This window comes from Brassica napus, chromosome C6 (genome assembly GCF_020379485.1).
Source record: "Brassica napus cultivar Da-Ae chromosome C6, Da-Ae, whole genome shotgun sequence".
NCBI lineage: Eukaryota > Viridiplantae > Streptophyta > Magnoliopsida > Brassicales > Brassicaceae > Brassica > Brassica napus.
Window position 1 is genome coordinate 6,684,506 of NC_063449.1, and position 22,236 is coordinate 6,706,741.

The 22,236-nt window shown below is 32.9% G+C and overlaps 3 protein-coding genes across 6 annotated transcripts in view; all 3 read left to right on the forward strand.

Moving 5' to 3' along the window:
* The first annotated feature begins 717 nt into the window (after positions 1–717).
* On the forward strand, positions 718–3,075 carry LOC106402354 (E3 ubiquitin-protein ligase RING1-like). Of its 2 annotated transcripts, XR_001280654.3 has the most exons (3): positions 718–1,906; positions 2,587–2,676; positions 2,746–3,075. XR_001280654.3 is itself a non-coding variant. In XM_013843066.3 (2 exons), the coding sequence occupies exon 1, from the start codon at positions 1,069–1,071 to the stop codon at positions 1,903–1,905; it is 837 nt and encodes a 278-aa protein (XP_013698520.1). In that variant the 5' UTR covers positions 718–1,068; the 3' UTR covers position 1,906; positions 2,746–3,075. The 2 variants fall into 2 exon arrangements, 1 of the variants encoding a protein (XP_013698520.1); XM_013843066.3 differs by lacking the exon at positions 2,587–2,676.
* Positions 3,076–4,668: 1,593 nt separating this feature from the next.
* LOC106406058 (myosin-3) overlaps positions 4,669–22,236 on the forward strand; it is a 48,477-nt gene continuing 30,909 nt past the window's right edge. Inside the window, exons 1-24 of one of the 2 annotated variants that reach the window (XM_013846654.3) lie at positions 4,669–5,081; positions 5,578–5,889; positions 5,954–6,055; positions 6,133–6,276; positions 6,364–6,514; positions 6,594–6,621; positions 6,711–6,876; positions 6,959–7,022; positions 7,124–7,137; positions 7,226–7,310; positions 7,435–7,538; positions 7,613–7,751; positions 7,959–8,077; positions 8,272–8,424; positions 8,652–8,741; positions 8,825–8,902; positions 9,020–9,178; positions 9,281–9,487; positions 9,583–9,788; positions 10,228–10,363; positions 10,460–10,589; positions 10,686–10,832; positions 10,905–10,972; positions 11,048–11,887. In XM_013846654.3, coding sequence (XP_013702108.1) covers positions 5,584–5,889; positions 5,954–6,055; positions 6,133–6,276; positions 6,364–6,514; positions 6,594–6,621; positions 6,711–6,876; positions 6,959–7,022; positions 7,124–7,137; positions 7,226–7,310; positions 7,435–7,538; positions 7,613–7,751; positions 7,959–8,077; positions 8,272–8,424; positions 8,652–8,741; positions 8,825–8,902; positions 9,020–9,178; positions 9,281–9,487; positions 9,583–9,788; positions 10,228–10,363; positions 10,460–10,589; positions 10,686–10,832; positions 10,905–10,972; positions 11,048–11,701 — 3,450 coding nt within the window. In that variant the 5' untranslated portion in view covers positions 4,669–5,081; positions 5,578–5,583 and the 3' untranslated portion in view covers positions 11,702–11,887. Of the gene's footprint in view, positions 5,082–5,577; positions 5,890–5,953; positions 6,056–6,132; positions 6,277–6,363; positions 6,515–6,593; positions 6,622–6,710; positions 6,877–6,958; positions 7,023–7,123; positions 7,138–7,225; positions 7,311–7,434; positions 7,539–7,612; positions 7,752–7,958; positions 8,078–8,271; positions 8,425–8,651; positions 8,742–8,824; positions 8,903–9,019; positions 9,179–9,280; positions 9,488–9,582; positions 9,789–10,227; positions 10,364–10,459; positions 10,590–10,685; positions 10,833–10,904; positions 10,973–11,047; positions 11,888–22,236 lie in introns of those variants that run through there. The other variant, XM_048759528.1, reaches the window with a different exon arrangement.
* Positions 17,591–22,113, forward strand: LOC106404840 (dipeptidyl aminopeptidase BI-like). 2 transcript variants are annotated; one of them, XM_048759530.1, is made up of 5 exons: positions 17,618–17,918; positions 18,063–18,188; positions 20,791–21,046; positions 21,137–21,278; positions 21,411–22,113. In XM_048759530.1, exons 3-5 carry the CDS (start codon positions 20,882–20,884, stop codon positions 21,419–21,421), a joined length of 318 nt encoding a protein of 105 aa, XP_048615487.1. In that variant the 5' UTR covers positions 17,618–17,918; positions 18,063–18,188; positions 20,791–20,881; the 3' UTR covers positions 21,422–22,113. The 2 variants fall into 2 exon arrangements, with proteins under 2 accessions (XP_048615486.1, XP_048615487.1); XM_048759529.1 differs by lacking the exon at positions 21,411–22,113 and having other exon boundaries at positions 17,591–18,188; positions 21,137–21,403.

Sequence of the window (22,236 nt, forward strand, 5' to 3'; positions counted from 1 at the left end):
GACTTTAAAATCGTTTATAATGTTTCTCATATTTGTAGTAGCATTGTCTTTTTGTCAAAAATGAACAAAAGATAAAAAAAATTAGTGAGTCAGGTTTAAAAAAAAAGTTGAAGAAAAGAAAAACTTTAACGTGGTAACAAGTGGCCGGAAAAAAAGTAAACAAAAAACATTTTTTCTATAAGTAGACTTTTTAAACTTTACAAATTTTTAAAACATAAAAGAATTGATTGACAATTTTTTTATTTTCATGGCTTTACATAGGCGATGTTCGTTTACGTGTCGCGCGGCTTACGACATGCGACTAAAACTACGTTCGTCGTGTCGCGCGATCTGTGACTTCCGACTAAACCTTCGACATGCGATTAAAATTATGTTTGTTTACGTGTCGTGTGACCTGCAATCTGCGACCAGTCGCGCGAACTTTTTTTTTTAATTTTTAGTCGTTGTTTTTTGGACGATTTGAATCGGAACCCGATCAATCGTACGACATCAAAACGGATAGTGCGATTGGCCGCAGGTTATGCAAAAAACAAAACGAATAACAACCTTACATGTCAAAAAGTCGTGCGATAGATAAACAAACGAAAGGCCATAATCACAAAACCTTGAAATATCAGCCAGAACTATAATCAAATCTTTAGTGAAAAAAAAACAATAACGGGAAAATATGCTAAGATTTTAAAATAAAATTCAGATATTCAGTTTTCTGAAATATATAAAAACGAAGCTTATCAATTCAAATTCGAATCAAATATAATTTTTTTTTGAACAAATATAAAAAATATTTAAGAGGATTGTAGATTTCTAAACCGTAATATCTGAACTGTATCAGAACTTTAGGCGTTGACTGGGGGGGGGGGGTATTTGGGTTGGGTGGTTTGATTTTCTGGTTAATCCGGACACTAAAAAATCTAATCAAATTAAACCGATAATTTTACGGTTAAGTTCGATTTCGGTTCGGCACGTTTGGTTTGGATCAAAACCGTAGGCAACCCATACAGATTGGATTGAACTTCTTTCTCTCTCTCTCTCTCTCCAACGTGTCTGAACTTCCCAAGATTCCCGATCATGTCATCCGCCGGAAACTCAACCGAATCCTCCGTCGCGGCGGCGGAGACGGACAAGATGTTCTTCTGCCACCAATGCAACCAAACAATCACAATCACCATCTCCTCCGCCGCCGATCCTTTCTGTCCGCTCTGCAACCTAGGCTTCCTCGAAGAATACACAGATCCAATCCCCATTCTCATCTTCCCGATCTCAGATCCTCCACCCTCGTCCCGCCTCCCCTTCATCCCAGTCATGGACTTCACGAATCTCGATCACGACCCCGACGCATTCGATCCCGTGAGCTTCATCCACAGCCACCTCCAGCAGCTCCAATCAAGCGGCATCAACGTTCAAATGCTCTTCGAGAATCACCACCACCACCACGGGGATTACTTCTTTGGCCGTGGTCTCGAGGATCTGATCCAGCAGCTAGGGGAAGACGATCCGAACCGTTACGGACCCCCTCCGGCTTCGAAATCCGCCGTCGAGGCGTTACCTACTGTTAAATTGACGGAGGAGATGTTGCGATCGGATAAGAAACAGTGTGCGGTTTGTATGGAGGAGTTTGAGGATGGGGTCGGTGTTAAGGAGATGCCGTGCAGACACGTGTACCATCACGATTGTTTGCTTCCGTGGCTGCGGCTGCATAACACGTGTCCTGTTTGTAGGCATGAGTTGCCTACGGACGATGTTGATTATGAGAATAGGAGGCGTGGAGGAGGTCAGACGAGTGGGGGAGGAGAGGGTGAGAGGAGGTTTAGTGTATCGTTTCCTTGGTCGTTTAGAAGACAGGATGCGGGTTCGGATTCTGGGAGTGGGTCTGATATGGATACTAGGCAAGACGAATTGGATTGAGGTTTGTGCTTGGCGAATCTTGGTTCCGACCAATGTGTTATTTATTTATTTATTTTGTTGTCTGTGTGCAAAGTAGTTTACTTTATAGTTTTTTTATTGTTCGAAGATAAGTAGAGTTATTTTTTTATTGGACTCAGCAAGTAGAGTGATTATAAGAGTAATGTTTGAAGTGATCTACGAAAAGGTATAATAAGATTGTAGATTAACGTATGCTGAAGTATAGTCTTCTCTTGCTTACTTTTAGCTGCGATGCATGAGTTTTGGATGTATTGAGAGTCTCTGATTCGGTATATATAATGCTCAAACTCATTACTTTTGTTTTGGTTTGGTTTGATGTTGAAGCTTTGTATGAGGGAAAATGTTCATTGTAGTAAGATGTTGTTATGTTTTGAGTTTCTTTGTTTTGCTTACAAGCTTGAAGTTTATGTCTTGACGCTCTGGAATGTGATTTTCTCATCAACTTGTCGAATTGACACTTCTTGTTTGCCTCTGTTTTTGATTTTGGTGCTGAACAAGCGGAGGTTTTTCGAACTTAGATCTATTTGAGGATAACTTCTTACTACGACATTGGTTGATTGTACGTTTTCGATTATGGCACATTACTTGCTAACTATGGTGATTAAGCCATCTTGAGCCTAACCGGTCTAGTATGTTGCATTTAAACTTTATATCTGGGGGTAGGCCTCTTAGTACCATGGAACCGTGTCTGAGGTGGCTGGTCACAACATATGTGTTGTCATAGCTCGTGGGATTGATTTGCATAAGATGGCGGTTAGTTGCTTCATGTTGTTGTTCTCTTCCTTAAAGCTAAACTCAATGATTGGTTTTGTTTGTGTGCAGTTACAACCAAAAAGTCTCTTTTGCTTGGATTGGAAGAAAACGTGTAAAGAAGCCATTTGTTTACACACTCCAAAAAACCTGCAAGGAGAAGAAAACTGTATATTTGCTTTTAGTGAGAGGTTTCACTTAAATTTCTTTATACATATCAAAATGTCTATACTTTTCGGTTCATTAGGGTATGTATATTACGAAATTGAGTTTAAAAAAAAATATGTACTGTAATTTCTATCAAATTGTGGTTGTTGTTCTGTAATAAGTTCGGGCATGATTGGTCTCTATGTTCGTTTTAATGATTCAGTCTATAATAAAATGTTGTACCAAATCCTTAAATTGACATCTATAGTACAGTGTGGAATGGATAGATAGGATTTATCGCAACCTCAGAATGTCAAGGTGTTTCCTAGAATGTACTAACTCAAACACTTGGAGTTTGGGGTCTGCATCAGTCTTTATCATGATCTTAATGTTCTTTTGGCAAAAAAAAAATGTTTGTTCGTTCGGCACACTAGCTAACTACCAGTTATTATTAATCTTGTTGAAAAACAAGGCCGAAGTTTTATAAGTAACAGTGAAACGAATATAAGCTAAGATATTCTCAGGTTGTATATATTAAAATGTTTAGTTTTTTTTTAAAACTTATTAAAATGTTTAGTTGACTACATAATACGGAGAAGTGATCAAAACATGGACCAAGTCTAATTAATTAACCAACTAACTAACTGTTTCTTACTTGATAGTCTTCTATTTGTTTCAGTTAATTCCCCCCCTTCTAAAATTATCAATGGAAATTCATATTTCTATGGAATATGAACAGGTAAAAGTTAGATATAACCCCTGTTCGAAACTACGTTAGGCGCTAGTCGGGCGGCAGTCCCGGGCCTAGCGAATTACCAAAAAATCGGGGATTAAACGGGGTATACGCGGGGACTAATTTATTAATAATTTTTATTCTATTTGTATTTAAAATCCAATATATAATATAAAATATATTATAATGTGATAATTTGGGTATATACTAATACTGAAAACTATATATATGAAATTCTAACAAAATTTCATTGTTAAAATAAATTTATGTTTCCAGTTACAAATATTCAGACAAACAAACTAAATTAATTTCACATACATTGTACAAATATACTATATTTGTATAATATCATCAAAGTCACACGTTCTAGATTTCTATTGGTAAAAACTGAACCAATAAGATCTGTCAAAATATAAAATATTAGAACACAGGTATTTAGTGTGATGTATTCTAATCCTGTCAAATGAGAAAATATAAAGCAAAGAAAAAACGGAAAAACTTGAAAACCTAATTAGTCCCACATCGACTATTATAAACAGAAACACTTCTCGAGACATCTATAAATAAATTCAAGCTCCCTTCGTTAATCTATAAGCTGGGCTAATAAAGCTCAATAACTTCCAATAAAGTTTAAAATTACGCAGAAATAATCGGTTAAAAATCGGTATAGTACCGATTAATCAGATTACGCGGCCGAATTAGTAGGGTCCGATTAAATAAGCCGACTTGAGCTTATTCGCCACGGAACCCTGACGCTAAACGCTTAGGCGGCCGATTATTCGGCTAGGCGCCCGCGTTTTTGAACAGAGGATATAACACTGATTATCATTTTAGATACAATTCCAATAATTCCTCGTAACGTATTTAATCATTTGTAAGAGAAAGTTTTGGAAAAAAATTTGAAACAATATTTCCGTTTAGTATAATTTTAATTTTTTTTTTAAACAATCATTAAATGAGGAAAATATTTTGTACATTTAAAAACAAAATAAATCGGTTAAGAAAAATATCAAAGGGTACAATAGGAATTACCACCACGTGAGGTGCTGAAAATTCCACTGGTGGTGGTGGTGGTGGCCAAAAAAGACATTCAAAACTGTCGGATGGACTAATTAAATTAAAAATTAAAAATTACAAGGAAAACAGTTTTACTAAGCAGAGAAAAAGAAGTTGCATCTCCTTCTTCCACCTCCCGATTTTTCTCTCCAAATTTTCTGATCCCCCCCCTCAAATTTTCTCACTCACCACCATTGTTAATTTGTTGCTTTAAAACCCTTCCAAAGTGTTATATATATATATATATATATTTATATATATATTCTGTCTCCTTTTAAGTGTTTCCTCTTATATTCATTCCTTCGTTGAGTTCATCGTTTCCTGAGTCTTACGTTTTACAGTCACGGAAATTCATAAAGAAGGTTTGAATGTTTGTGTCTATGTCCAAGATCGATCTCATCGGGGAAACCAAATTCTTGTGAATCTCGAGTCTCACACACCATTAAAAGTGGTTACTGATTTATTTAAAAAGGTAATTAATTCCACAGCTTCCAATCTTTACTCTTTTTGATCTTTTCTAATGAAATCAAGAAAACAAAATGGAAGCGGTCATGTGCTGAAGTAAGGTGGTTCTTTTTCGGTTTTAAAAATCATGATATGAGATTCAGTCTTAAACTGGTTTGTTTTAGATCTCATCAGATAAAAAGCTGTGTAAGAACAAGACTTAAGATTTGTTATTTTGAGTGAGATCTTGAGGTGAATCCATTGGTTCTTGCATTGCTTTTACTTAATTTTAGACAGGGGAACCAGAAAGTCTCTACATTTCACTTTAGATTATTTCCGTAGATTGCCTAATCTTACAATCTTTTCACTTTTTACTTGGTTGTAATAGCGACTGAACAATCACTTTAGTCTACATCCTCCTAAAAGTATGGTCCCTTCTTCTAAAAGCAAACCACAAGTGCTTTAGTCTTTCTGGTCTCTCTTCTTTTGAACTAAACACTTCTCTCTCCCTCTCTTTTACACAGGAAAAAATGTCCCACAAGGTTAAACCATCTGTTCAGTCACTTAAATCGATGCCGGCGGACTATAGATTTCTTGGTTCACCACCACTCTCTGATACCCTTGAAAACTCCTCCTCTGGATCAAGTGTTTCTGTGACCATTCCACGAAATGGTCACTTGAAGAATGGGTTCAAGGGAACTAGAGATTCTGTTGGGGGAGTGGATAATGGTAATGAAGATTCACCATATAGCGTTTCAAATGAAGATCCTGTTGTGCCCTTGCCTCGGAGTACTGATCGCAGGTGGAGCGACACAAGCGTATATGCTCGGAAGAAGGTATGCTTAAGGTTGATTTTTTTGGTTGGTCCAACAAACATTAGAGCAAAACATTCTTTTTCAGGTACTGCAATTTTGGGTCCAACTTCCATGTGGTAACTGGGAGCTGGGGAAGGTGTTGTCAACTTCAGGAGAAGAGTCTGTTGTTAAACTACCTGAGGGAAATGTATGTGAATTTTTTTTTAATTCCCTGATTTAGATGTTGATACTATTTTTAGTGTTTGATCAGAATCTATGTAACAGGTGTTAAAAGTCATGTCAGAGACTCTAGTACCTGCAAATCCTGATATACTTGATGGAGTAGACGATCTCATGCAACTGAGTTACTTAAATGAACCAGCAGTGTTATACAACCTTGAGTATAGGTACAACCAAGACATGATCTATGTAAGCCGTTTCTGCTAATTTAGTACCTTGAATTCTATAGTAAAATTTGTTTATTTCTTTTCTGAGTTTATTTCTTTATGGTGATAGACAAAAGCAGGGCCCGTTCTAGTGGCTGTGAATCCCTTCAAAGAGGTTCCTTTGTATGGAAATAGCAACATTGAAGCATACAGGAAAAGATCAAATGAGAGCCCTCATGTCTATGCTATTGCTGATACAGCTATCCGTGAAATGATACGAGGTGGGATCATCTTTCTTTAAATTGGTTAACGTATTGCACTCTATATTTTCATTCTTATCGTTTTTCGTTTTCCGTTCAGATGAAGTTAACCAATCCATCATTATAAGGTTAGTTAAAATTTCCTCCTATAAAGTTGACAGTTACAACTTAAGTAAAAGTATTCGCTTGTGCTCACAAGATACGTTTTTGAATACAGTGGAGAGAGTGGAGCAGGGAAAACTGAGACAGCAAAGATAGCAATGCAGTACCTGGCTGCTCTTGGAGGTGGAAGTGGGATCGAGTATGAGATATTAAAGACTAATCCCATCTTGGAAGCATTTGGGAATGCAAAAACATTGAGAAACGATAATTCTAGTCGTTTTGTAAGCCCCCAATCCCCATTGTCTATTGAAGCTTTGGTCCTTTGTTTGTCTCATAATATTTCTTTGATGTTAAATTTGACAGGGGAAGCTGATAGAGATTCATTTTAGTGAAACAGGAAAAATATCCGGTGCTAAAGTCCAAACATGTAAGCATAATCCTTGTAGTTGCTACAGAACAATGTTTATTCTTTTTTTCATATACAAATGCTGACTTAGTTTCTTTTTGCTGCTTCTTCAAATTTTGCAGTTTTACTAGAAAAGGTAAGCTCCTCTATATTGTTTTAGCTGCTTCGAAACATAGTTTGGTAACATTGCCATACTTTCTTTTAATTCTGACACATTTTAATAGTCTAGAGTGGTTCAATGTGCGAAAGGAGAAAGGTCATATCATATATTTTATCAGCTTTGTGCTGGAGCTTCACCTAGGCTTAGAGGTATGATTTGTAAAATCTGAATCCTATAAATAGCTTATAACAACTCTCTTTAAAAAAAAATTATGGTATAACTGACTTTGTATTGTATATCTGACTTTTTTTATTCCACTCATTGTCAAAACAGAGAAGCTAAATTTGACAAGCGCAGAAGAGTATAAATATTTGCAACAAAGCAATTGTTATTCAATTAACGGAGTTGATGACGCTGAACGTTTTCAAGCTGTCACGGTAAACAACATTCAGTCAATTTAATTTGTTCTTTCTTTCTATTGAGCGTTTGATTGAAAAACTTGCTGTTACAGGAAGCTCTAGACATTGTGCACGTTAGTAAAGAAGATCAAGAAAGCGTGTTTGCAATGCTTGCAGCAGTACTATGGCTGGGGAATGTTTCTTTCACCGTTATTGACAATGAAAACCACGTTGAACCTGAGGAAGATGAAAGTGAGTCTCTTCATTCCTTAGATACTGATGGTTACTCTGTTATTCTGTATAATGTGTTCGAAAATGTCACCTTTAAATTTTTTTGTATCCTTCTCTTGGAAAATGATTTTGGTTATTTCAAGTTTACTGGTTAATATTTGCGGCTTATCTGGCGACGTGCACAAGCTTGCTAACTTAAGTGGTGTATTTTTTGTTTTTTTTCTTCAGGTTTGTCAACTGTTGCTAAATTGATTGGATGCAACATCAATGAGCTAAAGCTAGCTCTATCGAATCGTAATATGAAAGTTAGAAATGACACAATTATACAGAAGCTAACACTATCGCAGGTAGGTCGTTTACAAAGAATCGCTTGCATTTAGTTTTCTTTTTGTGACTAAGTGTATTCTGAGTAGCGTGTGTAGTCATGATCTATGCTTCTTATTTATTTGGCATCAAGCCTTGCAGTACATGAGTATTCCTTCTGGAGATAATGACTTATTTTATTCCTTTGTGTGCTGAGATTCTATAAATCTAATTTCAGGCAATTGACGCAAGAGATGCTTTAGCAAAGTCAATATATGCCTGCCTATTTGACTGGCTGGTTGAACAGATAAACAAATCTCTTGCGGTGGGAAAAAGGAGGACTGGCAGATCCATCAGCATTCTGGATATCTATGGCTTTGAATCATTTGATGTATTCTTCTTTTGGTCTCTCTTTAAGTTAATCTGAATGCTTAGGAACTATTTTCTCATTGAGATTTTACCTTATCTTTCTAAAATATCAACTAGTGGATGTGTCCACATTGCATGATGAGAAAGAACGGTCATAGATTTTATTAGAAAATGGTTTGGTGTATGCATATTCTGTTTAAAATTTGTACCATTGTCAATGTTGCTGAATAATTACTTCACATATTGCAGAAGAACAGTTTTGAACAGTTCTGTATAAATTATGCAAATGAGAGATTGCAGCAACACTTTAATCGTCATCTATTCAAGCTGGAGCAGGAGGTAAAGTTGCCCCTTTCTGATATGGTTGAGCATTCACGTTACAGACAGTTCTGAGGGCTTAACATGTCTTTTTGCTCTTCCAGGAATATATACAGGATGGTATTGACTGGACAAGGGTTGATTTTGAGGACAACCAAAATTGTCTCAGTCTCTTTGAAAAGGTAATGTGATACCATCACAGGCTACATATGGGTATATCTGTTATGAGGTTTGGCGATGACTTCAGATCATCAAGCTGCGTGGAAATTGTTGAGATGTATATTATCACTTGTGTGCAGAAACCATTAGGTCTGCTCTCGCTTCTGGATGAAGAATCCACATTTCCTAATGGCACAGATCTGACACTTGCAAACAAGCTTAAGGAACACCTAAGTGCTAATTCCTGTTTTAGAGGAGATCGAGGGAAGACTTTTACGGTTTCTCATTATGCTGGAGAGGTAATAAGCTTGAGAAAACCCAGTGGCACTGTTTTACAGAACATAAGCCATGTTATGTTGTTGGGTCTGTGGGTTCATTTTTATTTGCTTTTCCAAACTCAGGTTACATATGAGACAACTGGATTTCTAGAGAAGAACCGGGATTTGCTGCATTCAGATTCAATTAAGCTCTTGTCATCTTGCTCTTGCCACCTTCCACAAGCCTTCGCTTCTAGCATGCTCATTCATTCTGAAAAACCTGTTGTTGGTCCTTTATACAAAGCAGGTGGAGCTGACTCTCAGCGACTAAGTGTAGCAACTAAATTTAAGGTATGTCACTTTTGCCTTTAAACACAGCTTTCTTCTATTTAGGAGACTTCTCATCATCCTATAGTTAGTGACCATGCCTGGATACATTTTTTCAGGATCAACTTTTCCAATTGATGCAACGTCTAGGCAACACAACACCGCATTTCATTCGCTGCATAAAGCCAAACAATGTTCAGTCTCCCGGGTTGTATGAGCAAGGTCTTGTCTTACAGCAGCTAAGATGTTGTGGCGTCCTAGAGGTGGTTAGAATCTCCCGGTCTGGATTTCCTACCAGGATGTCTCATCAGAAATTTTCCCGAAGGTGACAAACTCCCTCAGTATTCAGTAGCTGCACTTTTTAATAGTAATAGCAATGTTCAAGAAATGGCTAGGCCATAACTAGGCACTTTGGAAAGGCTAGCGATTAGGCGGATTATTCTCGGCTTAGGCGGGACTAGGCATTAATGAATTATTGATTTAATTTAATTATACTAAATTTATATAACATATTTTAGTTTTGGGGCTTAATTATAGATTTTTTTTTGATGAGTTATCAAAACTAGATATACAAAATAAAAAAAAAAAACTAGACAAATTTGTGGATTTGTACCAACATTATTACTTAGTTTTACAGATTTAGATTCATTTAGATCAGATTTTAAGAAATCGTTTCGGTTTAGGACCAATTTGCTGCCTAGACCGATTTTTAGAACCATGAGTAATAGTCAAGCATTCATGTTGTTTTCCGTGTCACACTTTAGGTATGGTTTCCTTCTGCTGGAGAGCATCGCAGCAAAAGATCCTCTTAGTGTTTCGGTTGCAATTCTTCATCAGTTCAACATCTTGCCAGAGATGTATCAAGTCGGCTACACAAAACTGTTTTTCAGAACTGGCCAGGTACTATATAGATAGTCTTCTGATGTCTTGACTTTCTCTAGAAGGGAGCCACAACTTTAGAAACTCTAACTGCAAGGTTTTGCCTCACGTATGCAGATTGGGGTTCTTGAAGATACAAGGAATCGCACTCTTCATGGGATCTTACGTCTCCAAAGCTGTTTTAGAGGGCACCAAGCACGGAGTCGTCTAAGAGAGCATAAAAGAAGAGTTACCGTTCTTCAATCATGTATAACCCCTTGTCTCATTTCAATATTTCAATATAAGTAGAGACTGTTTCAGATTAACTTGAGCTACGGCTTCTTCATACCTCCTGTTGTTTCAGTTGTTCGTGGAGAAAAGGTAAGAAAGGAATACACAGAGTTACTTCGGAGGCATAGAGCTTATTCTGCTATACAAAGCCATGTTAAGAGAAGAATTGCTAAGAGACAGTATAAAGCCACAGTTGATGCATCTGTTGTAATACAGTCAGGTAAAAAATGGGTTTGATTAAAACGTAAAATGTCAAAACGTATTTGATGTTAAAAGTTTCATTTACTCGCAGCAATTCGTGGCGAGCTGGTTAGAAGATGTGCTGGGGATATTGGTTGGCTAAAATCTGGAGGCACCAAGGTCCTAGATTACTTTCTTGCATCTCACTTAAGGTTATAAAATGAACATTGTTTTGACTTAAAATTCTTTACGCAGAGAAATGAGTCAGACGAGGTGCTGGTGAAGGCATCAGTAATTTCAGAACTTCAGCGCAGGGTTCTGAAAAGCGAAGCTGCTCTCCGTGAGAAAGAAGAGGAGAACGACATTCTCCGACAAAGACTGCAGCAGTACGACAACAGGTGGTCTGAATACGAAACAAAGATGAAATCAATGGAAGAGATTTGGCAAAAGCAGATGAGATCATTGCAGTCAAGTCTTTCCATTGCAAAGAAAAGCCTAGAGGTTGAGGACTCGGCTAGAAACTCTGATGCGTCGGTGAACGCAAGCGACGCAACGGAGTTATCAGGAAGTGGCGGTGATTTCAGGACACATGGGAGGACAAGAAGTGTTGGTGTGGGTTTAAGCGTGATAAGCCGGTTAGCAGAAGAGTTCGGACAGAGAGCTCAGGTGTTTGGTGATGACACAAAGTTCTTGATGGAAGTGAAGTCTGGTCAGGTGGAGGCGAACTTGGATCCGGAGAGGGAGCTAAGAAGGTTGAAACAGATGTTTGACACGTGGAAGAAGGATTATGGAGGGAGATTAAGGGAAACGAAACTGATACTTGGCAAACTTGGGAGTGGGGAAAGTGGTGGTTCAGCGGAGAGAGTGAAGATGAAGTGGTGGGGGAGGTTGAAAAGTACCAGGTTTTAATGGTCTCTTTATTTCCTTGAGACGCACGTCTCTCTTTTTTATTTTACACGTTTGATGTTATTCTTCGGTTTTGGTTTTGTTGCTGAGGAGTGAGAAGGCTCTATGGTTACTTAAAAGAGTCATGTTTCTCATTTCCATCCAAATTCAGTAAATATTCTACTATATATTAAACATATATTTATAGTATTTCTATATTTTAAAGAAGTATCCTATAAGAAGTATTTCTATAGTCATCTCACCTCATATTCGAAGCTTCAGGGTATTTCTTCGGAACTATGTTAGAGCAAGCGCTTATCCGTTTGAGCTTCCCTTGTAGCGCGCGTGGCTGGATTGGGGAACTGTTTTACCGCCTGCGCTTGATAAGAGTTTCTCTCGTGCCTCATGAAAGTGTTTGTTTTTGTTGGTCTTGAAGATGGCTATAGATTTCAACGCAATCCTCCTCAACTAGCATGGAGCGTGTCTTCCCAGCCTGTTGTCATCATTCGGATTCTGGGAAGCGTTTAGATTAGGACATATTTGAAGTTGTTTGTTGCGCCTTTTTTGTTTTTAATTATAGCATTGATTAGTATTTATAGAAATTATTAAATGTCAATAGCATTACTTGTAACTTTATTTGAAAACTAAAAGGTAAATCCCCAAAAAGTGTTCTTATTTTAATAATCTTGATATATATAAAGAAAAAAATTTATAATTAAATTTATGTTAATGGAAATTTCTAAATGTTTTAGAAATTTCTAAATTTCTAAGAAAATATAATTAAATTTATGTTAATGTGAAGTGGGTTAAAAGAACTAACTTCACAGAACTATAATATATCAATACTCCTTCCGTTTCATTTTAGTTGTCGTTCTAGGTTTATGCACAGATTAATAAAACATATGATTTTGTATATTTCCAAAATAAAAACACAATTACCTATACATCTAACCATATTTCAACATATAGAAAAATAAGGTGGAGAATCTTATTAATAAATTTTGCATTGAAATTCTAAAACGACACTTATTTTGAAACGAAAATTTTTCCTTACAACGACATTTAAATCGAAACGAGGGAGTAATAAATAATGACGGTGACTCCTAACTATTCTTGATGGAAAATTATTCGGACCCGACAAACAGTTGGATCTTCATTGCAGGTTCGCAGCAAAAGAGCGACTTTCTGGATGCTTTGTTTACGGTGCATTGAAGAAGAAAATGAAACATGTGAGCTTAAAGCTAATCTTTTTAGAAAGTCCAACGATGAAAACGAGATAGCCTATATATATTCAGTCGAAAGCAGAAAAACTTTTTTTAGAATTGGACATGTGTCGTTTACGGGACGCGAGTTAATGACGTGACACACCCAGGAGAGATGAACAAATATTTAGTATATAAGATTTTGTAGAAGCTAATAATATTTAATATCTCTTACAAAAGAGCGGATATGTGAAATAATACAAATTTCATATTAAGGTAAGTAGATGTTATGGTTTGAGTCATTTTTGTCTATAATTATACCCTTGATTAATTTTTATAGATATAATTAACTGTTAATGGCATAACTTGTAATTTTATTTGAAAAATAAAGAGTAAACCAAAAAAGTGTTCTTGTTATAATAGTATGTTGATATATATTACAAAAATCTTTATAATTAATTTTTTTTAAATGTTTTTCAACTTTATTATGATTTCTGTTGACCAACTTCACAGAACTATAATGCATTAATAAAATTTATAAATCTAATAATAATTAATGTCTCTTACAAAAGAGGGGATATGTGAAATCATATGATATTTAATGGCTCTTACAAAAGAGGGGATATGTGAAATAATAAAGATTTCATATTAAGGTAAGTAGATATTATGGTTGAGAGGGGATGCATTTTTTTCCATTAATTATATCTTTGATTTATTTTTACATAAATAATTAAATGTAAGTGGCATAACTTGTAATTTTCTTTGAAAAGTAAAGAATAAATCCAAAAAATGTTCTTGTTTTAATAGTATTGATATATAAATATTGTTAAAAAATCTTTATAGTTAAACTTTATGTTAATGTAAATTTTGAGTATGAGTTCTGTTGACCAACTCCACAGTCAAAATTTATGTTAATGGAAATCTCATCGCATGTAAATACCTATGAGATATATATATATATATATATATATAACAGCACAATAAGCTATACATAACTACCGCAATATTCTAAATACATTAGGTAAATAAACAATTAAATTTCTAACTTGTTTGTTGAAAACACAGAAGTTGGGTCTGAATGGTAACCGCGGTTTTTATAATATAAGCGGTGTAAAATTTAAGTGCGGTACCATTCAACTACGGTTTATGCAGTTTATGAGATAAATGCAGATTAGATAAAAAATAGTGCAGTTTTCATAAATAAAAAAGAAGTGCGGTTTTGATATAAAATTAGTATGATTTTATTATAAAACGTAATTCGGTTTTGATAAATTAAATTATAATTTTGATTAAAAAAGTAACGTAAAATAAACATAATAACACAATTAGAAATTAAACTTGTTTGTGTAGTGCTAAAGATACAATTTTAAATTTAACTAAAATAAAAATGACTATAATTTACGCATTTTATGTAGTACAATAATGATTCATCTGTGAGTAATTCATCTGTTAAGTGAGTCAAGTGAAGTTTTACAGAAAATAGTTTTTAAAATAGAAAGCTTTCATTGACTTTCGTTTGATTTTTGGTTTTATTTACATTTTATGATCTTAAATATATAGTATTATATAGTTAATTAAATTGATTTTATTCAGAGTAACTATTTAACTAAAATAACGGGAAAAAAACGCACCGAAGATGAAAACCATACCATAAGTGACAGTGGCACCAACGAAGTGCGTTATTAATCACATGCGAACAAACAAAAAAAAACTATTTGTTAAATGTGTGTGATTGGTAACATTGCTGTTGGGTCCATTAATACCGTCCCGCATATTGTAAAAACGTCGTTGCCATTAATTCTAATTTTCCGTTTGGATCTCTTACCTTTTGACTGGTTTATATAATTGAAGGATTTCCAGAAGAAGAAAAATAGTTGTTGCATATTTTAAATCACAAGAAATGGCAGCAAATAAGTTTTCATCTCTTTTGTTATTTTCATTGATGGTATCTACGTTTATCCTTTTACCAATGGCTTCAGGTAAACATTTTTTCAAAGTTAAATTGTCCCAAAAAAAAAAAACTGTGTACTATTGTTCTACTTAAGAATTGATAATTGATTGATCATTTAATTTTTTTGCATCCCAATTCGGAAAAATCCGTATATGTCCGGTAAGGAGACCACCTTGTAAGGTCAGCCAAGAATGTATACAAAACTGTAGAAAATTAGGGTACATGACAGGAGGCTGTGAAGAAAAACATTCCAGTATATATTGTTGTTGTATACCCAAAATGAAATCTCAGGATAATCCTCATCACCTAGTGCATTCCTAACTAATTAACCTCTCATTTTTATGTATTTTCATTATATGAATAAAAATATATTTATGTATGATTGATCTACATATAATTTTAAAATATCAAAATATGTCAAATCATCATTGTAATTTTTTTTATCTAAAAGTTACTTTAATATATATACAAACTTATTAAAAACTAGACATAAAAAAGTTGGACAATTCTCTCAAATAGCTCTTTTTAAGTTTTTGTCACAAAATAACCCTAAAAAAGACCAAAATATCCCTTTTTTTTTATTTTGAAAATTTTAATTTTAATTTAAATTTTTTTAAAATTTGAAACCCTATCCCTAAAACTCCACCCCTTAACTCTAAACCCTAAGTCTTGATTAGTTAACCCTATGGTTACCCTTTAATAAAACTTATTTGATTATTTTCTTTATTGAATGCTATTTTTGTGACAAACTTAAAAATGCTATCTTAGGGAATTTCTCTAAAAAGTTTAACAAGAAAAACAAAATTATGTCCAAAACCTTTTTACGGTAGGAGCTATATGCTTTTTAAAATATACACATATAATTAAAAATATCAAAATATGTCAAATCACAATCATAGTTTAATATTTTAAATTTTTTAAAAATTCCAAAAGCAAATCTATTAAAATAAACTTAAAAATATCAACTAGTACAAACAAACAAAAAGTAAACAGAACTAACTTAATTGGTACATATGCTAAATATTTCCAAAAGTAACATGAGTTTTTTTTAATAAAAGTTATCTCAAAAAGTATGTCAAAACATACAAATAGCATATACATCAAAATAAAAAAGATAGTTAATATAACAATAGTTAACCTAATCAAATAAATAAAATAGAGACTGAAATTTTGTATTTAGAATTTTCTTATTTATATTGCTCAACTGTAGAAAGTCATCTAAATTTATAATAGTTTTTACAAGTTCCTCAAAAGAATAAAGATTGATTTATAGTTCTTTTTATCGAGCCAATTCAGTCTTTGACTTAACAATACATTTGCAAAATTTTATTAAATTAAATAATGGTAAAAGTAATTCACTTGTATAAGAAAATATTATTAATTATGCCATTTTATTTATGCATTTTCAAGCTATTTTTATGAATCAAATGAATTAGCATATTTATTCGCTCATTAAAAAATTTGTTTTTAAATAACACTACTATATTACGTTCGACAAATTTTGTTTTCAGAAATTTATAATCCAAATCTTCATTAAATTAAACAGACAGGTTTTGATGAAACAAACCTGAAGATTTTTATAACCTACAATAACTTTTTAAACTAAAATCATTACTAGTAAAAAAAGTATATAATGGCTTTTTATACGTTTTATTGTAATTTACCAATAAAATGATACAATTAATGTTTATACAACTTTATTAAAGCAATCAGCCTAACATTTAAAATTAAAAATGATCTCACATGATTTTTATCAAAAAGATGTTTGAAGAACAATATTAGTAAAATATATGAAAACATGAAAAGGTAAGTAGATACTTTGGTATATCTGGAAAGGAAGAAATAATAAAGTCTTTAGTAATATTGATGTGGATCCTATGGATACCCTTAAACTGGCTGAAACGGAATCAAAACTCTGGGCTGAAACACAAATATTGAATGATTCAAGGGGGACTTCACAGATAGAGGCTACGATTCTTCCGTCAATTCCAGGAAGAAGGTGTTTTACGGATGGTTCCTGGAAAGAAAAATGATAGTTTTCAGGTCAAGGATGGTACAATACCTTAAAAGGATTTGAGGGTTTAATGGGAGCAAGAAATGTTAGGGCTTCACTCTCTCCTCTTCATGCAGAGATGAAAGCTTTACTATGGGCAATGGAATGCATGAAAAACGTACGACAATTTCAGGTTACATTTGCAACAGATTGTTCTCAATCGGTGAAGATGGTTTCAGAACCAGAAGAATGGCTAGCGTTTGCAAGTTATTTGGAAGATATATACAGTCTGAAAAAGAGTTTTATTCGTGCAGAAATTATCTATGTTTCAAGAACGCAGAATAAGAAGACGGATAGCTTAGCCCGCAGTGCTAGGAAAAAACGTCTTTTGTCGTTCACATGGATCAATATCTCCCAGTGTGGTTCACAGAGTCAATAGGAGTCTGTAAAGTTGAGGACAAAATAATAAAAAAAGGTAAGTAGATATTATGGTTGAGCCATTTTTGTCCATAATTATACCATTGATTAATTTTATAGATATAATTAACTGTTAATGGCATAACTTGTAATTTTATTTGAAAAGTGAAGGGTAAACCAAAAAAGTGTTTTTGCTATAATAGTATACTAGATTTTGTATATAAAACAATATAAATAGAAGTCATATATTAGCACACATGTATTTATATATTGTAAACAATATCTATAAAATTTTAAAAATATATAAATACAATGGCCACTCTAAATACAAAGAAATAAATACTCACCATTTTTTAAGCAAATGTTTGGTAAATTTTAAAATAAATACTCACCAGCTATATAATTGTTTTTGGTACATTTAACGTATACAAAATTAAAATGGGCCAGCATATTAATTGAAAAAGAAAAATTATGCAAAGCCCACATCAGACCACATAGATAAAAATTGGCCCAACCCCAGTCGTTATCTTTTGATGTCAACCGACATCATTAACAAAAAAAGAAAACAATCTTCTTTCAGACATCAGTTTGCAAACTCAAAAAAAAAAAAATTCTCTTTAATGGCGATTGTAGAGAGTTATCGAGTCATGGACGATCTGATTCAGCTTCATCTCCAGGGTAAATCATTTCTTTATTTTCTTCATCCTTGATATATGGTTAAACACAAAATATTTGTTAAAGCAATTTTTTTTTGGTTTTTGCTATCTTTTGCATGTGGTTTCAAATCGGGTTTAATGTGTACTCCTAATGAAATCGAAGCAGATCTGAGGCAGTCAAAGAAAGATCAATCTGAAATCGTTCGTTTTGGTATTCATCTGACAAAACTCCAAAGGTTTGTCACTTGATATGCCATGCTACAACCGGAAGAAGGCTTCCTTTACTCTCAATGTAAGTTTTTTTGCAGCTTGCATGAATTTTATGCCCCTTGTACATGTTCCAAATACATTTAGAATATTAACATCATTTAGAATAATAACATTCTAATAAAAAAACGTGAATGAAAAATTTAGGATTGCTTACATTCTCATAAGCCAAGACGAATTCCATGGTTCTAGTTAATAGTAGTATTTAATAGTAGTAAATTCAGTTACCAATTTGAAACCAAAGATATTATGTGAGTATTATACACGAAATATAATTATAGATTGAATTTTTTTAAACCGTGAATGTAGCTTAAACGTATATTCGTTTTCTATATTTGGTTATACATTTACTTGCACCATGATTGTAGCTAAATCGTACCTTCCACCTTTAAAGTCGGATAATCACATAGGGAATATTATATTGTTTCAATTATTAATACTTGCCTAATCCTGTGATCTTAAAAGGCATACCTTCCTCTACTGCCGAAATTTATGAGTAAATTAATCTTTTTTAAATCATTACGAAAATTAGGGGATGATTTGAAAAATATAGTTAGAATAGATATGGTATCCAAACAATATATAAACCATTTATATAAATTTAGATTATTGATTGTTTTAAAAATAAATCTATTTTAAAATAAATATTTTTTTAAGAAATACAAAATATACCATAGTAACTTGTTTTATGAATATATTTATTTTAATATTTTTTGATATATATATATATATATATATATATGTGTGTGTCATCTATACTATTAAAAATAGAAATTTTCTTTTTTGTATTATATTCATAATACTTGATAATAATCTTTGTGCTATGGTTTTTATCAAGATTGGTACGTAGTGTCTATATTAATTTCATGAATGATGAGTCTCTATACATTAACAAAATTGGGCTGAACAATTATTTCTGTTTTGATTTTAAAAAGATAGGGCTCGGGCTTGAATAGGTGCAATGGGCTATGAGGTATAATTTTTGATCAGGCTTAATCACGTATTTGGGCTATGAGGTATAATTGTCGATGGATTATGATTGGTAATAAATTTATTGGCGACATTTAATTTTTAAAAATGAAAAGACAATGGCATTCCTTGGTAAATAACTCAAAAAACTATGGGCGAGATTCTTCTTTAATAGTATAGATAGATTTATATATTACAAAATATCTTTATAGTTAAACTTTATGTTAGTGGAAATTTTGAAAAGAAATTCAACTTTATTATGATTTCTGTTGATCAACTTTAGAGAACTATAATATATCAATAAATTTATTAATCTAATAATATTCAATGTCCCTTACAAAAGAGGGGATATGTGATTTTGCTGATTTGTTATTCTCTCCATAGTTTTAGGTTATTTTGCTTATTTGTCATGTTTTCCTTAGTTTTAGGAAATTTTGGTTATTTATTATAGAGAAATTGCCACAAATACCATATTCATAATACCACTTTTCATGTTTATACTAACCACTTTTACCCTCACTTTTAATGAAGGGTAAAAGACACTTATACACCTAGGGTTAACTAATCTAGACTTAGAGTTTAAAATTGAGGGGTGGGGTAGAGATTTTGGAATGTGAAATTTATACTTAAAAAATATAATTTTTTTTTAAAAAATAGTTTCAAATATAATTTTTGATTTTCAAAAAGAAATTTTGAAAAAAAAAAATTCGAAAAAAAGTTCAAAATTTTTTTTTATAAAAAAGTCTGAATTTGAAAAAGTATAATTCGAAAATATTAAAAAAATATTTGTTAATTATTTTTATATAATAATTTATTATATATATAGAGTACAAATATATAAGACTCTTTCGCCACTTAATGAAGAAATTATTTTTGAAAATGTCTTTTAGTGGTGGTAAAGATGAATATTTTGGTTATATATAAATATAAATTTTAATATATATATAAATTTAATTTTAATATATATGATTTTTAATGCGCCCATGATTTTAGGTTTAGTCATATTTTATGCATAATTATTAATTTTAATAAATAACGTTAGTGATATAGCTAATAATTTATCATTATCTTGATAATAATTAAGAACTTTTTAGTATCATAGTTAAGTTTATATTATATTTAATTTAGTAATAGTAAAATACTGTATATGTATGTTTATATTATAATTGGTTTAGTAATATTAAATAAACTTTATTTTAATATATATATATTATCACCTAAGATAGAAACTGGCAAAAAAATTCAAAAATAGTTATGTTGATTTTTCGTTCAAACGTTAAAAGTCAGAGCATTTAAAATCTTCATTACTCTTAATAATTATTTAGATTATATTTGTTAATGTATAATTGCCCCTAAATTAAAAACGAATTTCATTAATATGATAATCATCATTATTCATCATTATCTAAAAAGGTTTTATATTATGTTATCCGAAAATATTCTACATCATAATAATTTAAAAATAATAAATCTATGTATATAGTTTTATGTATATATGAATGTTTTATGTTTATTTTACATAATAAAAGATATTTACAAAAAGACTATCGTATATAATTTTTTAATAATTAATTAATTATTACATAATTCAAAATCAGAAAATAATTTATTCTAATAGTTTTTGAATTGATAATATATTTATTTACAAGTTTTTGCAGGGACTAAGCAAGAGGGAGGATCAAGGAAGATGATATATCTGCACCTCTAAGAAAGGGTCCTTACTACTACTACAAGAAGAACCTTCAAGGAATGGAATATGCTCAGCACTGTAGGCGTTTGATCGCTGACAACAAAGCTGAGCCTTCTGTGTATGATACTATGCCAATTGGTCCAGAAGCTCTTCCTGAGCATATCATATTGGATGAGAATATCAAGGCCCAGGAGTACGACTACTACAGTATTGGTGCCTTCAAGGTTAGAAGACTGAGAAACTTTGCTAGAAATAGATTTTAAAAACTGCTCCTTGTTAACAATGCTGTTTCATTTTCTTAATCCTGTGTTCAGGCTAGTCCAGATCATAAATTGGTGGCCTATGCAGAGGACACGAAAGGTGTTGAGATATATACCGTCAATGTCACCGACTCGGAGGCTCTGAAATCATTAGGAGAACCACTAAAAGGACTGACTTGTTATCTTCAATGGGCTGGTAAGGTTTACTTCTGAACCTGTTTTTATTTGAATTTTGCTATTTAAGTATTCTTATTACTTTAAATACTGGTTCTTTGACACTTATGACATTATACACTTCATAGATGAGTTTGTACTAAATTTGCAACAGGTTTGGCATGATACCGAGGACCTATCTTCCTTGTTTCAAGCACCCGCACGCATGGAAGTTCTTTGTTTGTGGATAGCTGACTCGTCTTTGTGATTTGGGCATTTTGGAGGACAGATTCTTCCCTTTCCCTTAGATCTAAAGGGCTAAGCTCTTGCCTATCATGGTACTCGCCTGTTTTTGAGGAATCGTTTTAGCTCTTCCAGTATCTCACCTCATATTTGAAGTTTCACGGTATTTCTTCGGACCTCTGTTAAAGCAAGCGCTTATCCGTTTGAGCTTCTCTTATAGCGCGTGGCCGGATTGGGGAGATGTTTGACCGCCTGCGCTTGATAAGGGTTTCTCCCGTGCCTCATGAAAGTGTTTGTTCTTTGTTAGTCTTGAAGAGCCATCTCCGAGTGGTCGTCAGGCTAGAGCTTTCGACGCAATCCTCCTCAATTAGCATGGAGCGTGTCTTCCCAGCCTGTTGTCTTCTTTTGGATTCTAGGAAGCGCTTAGATTAGGACATATTTGAAATTGTCTGTTGCGCCATTTTAGTTTTTAATTATAGCATTGATTAGTATTTATATAAATTATTAAATGTCAATAGCATTACTTGTAACTTTATTTAAAAACTAAAAGGTAAATCCCCAAAAAGTGTTCTTATTTTAATAATATTGATATATATTAAGAAAAAAATTATAATAAAATTTTATGTTAGTGGGAATTTTAAAATGTTTTTCAACTTCATTATGAGTTAGTTCTATTCACCAACTTCACAAAACTATAATATATCAATAATAAATATTGACGGTGACTCCTAACGTTGTATTGAAGAAGAAAATGAAAC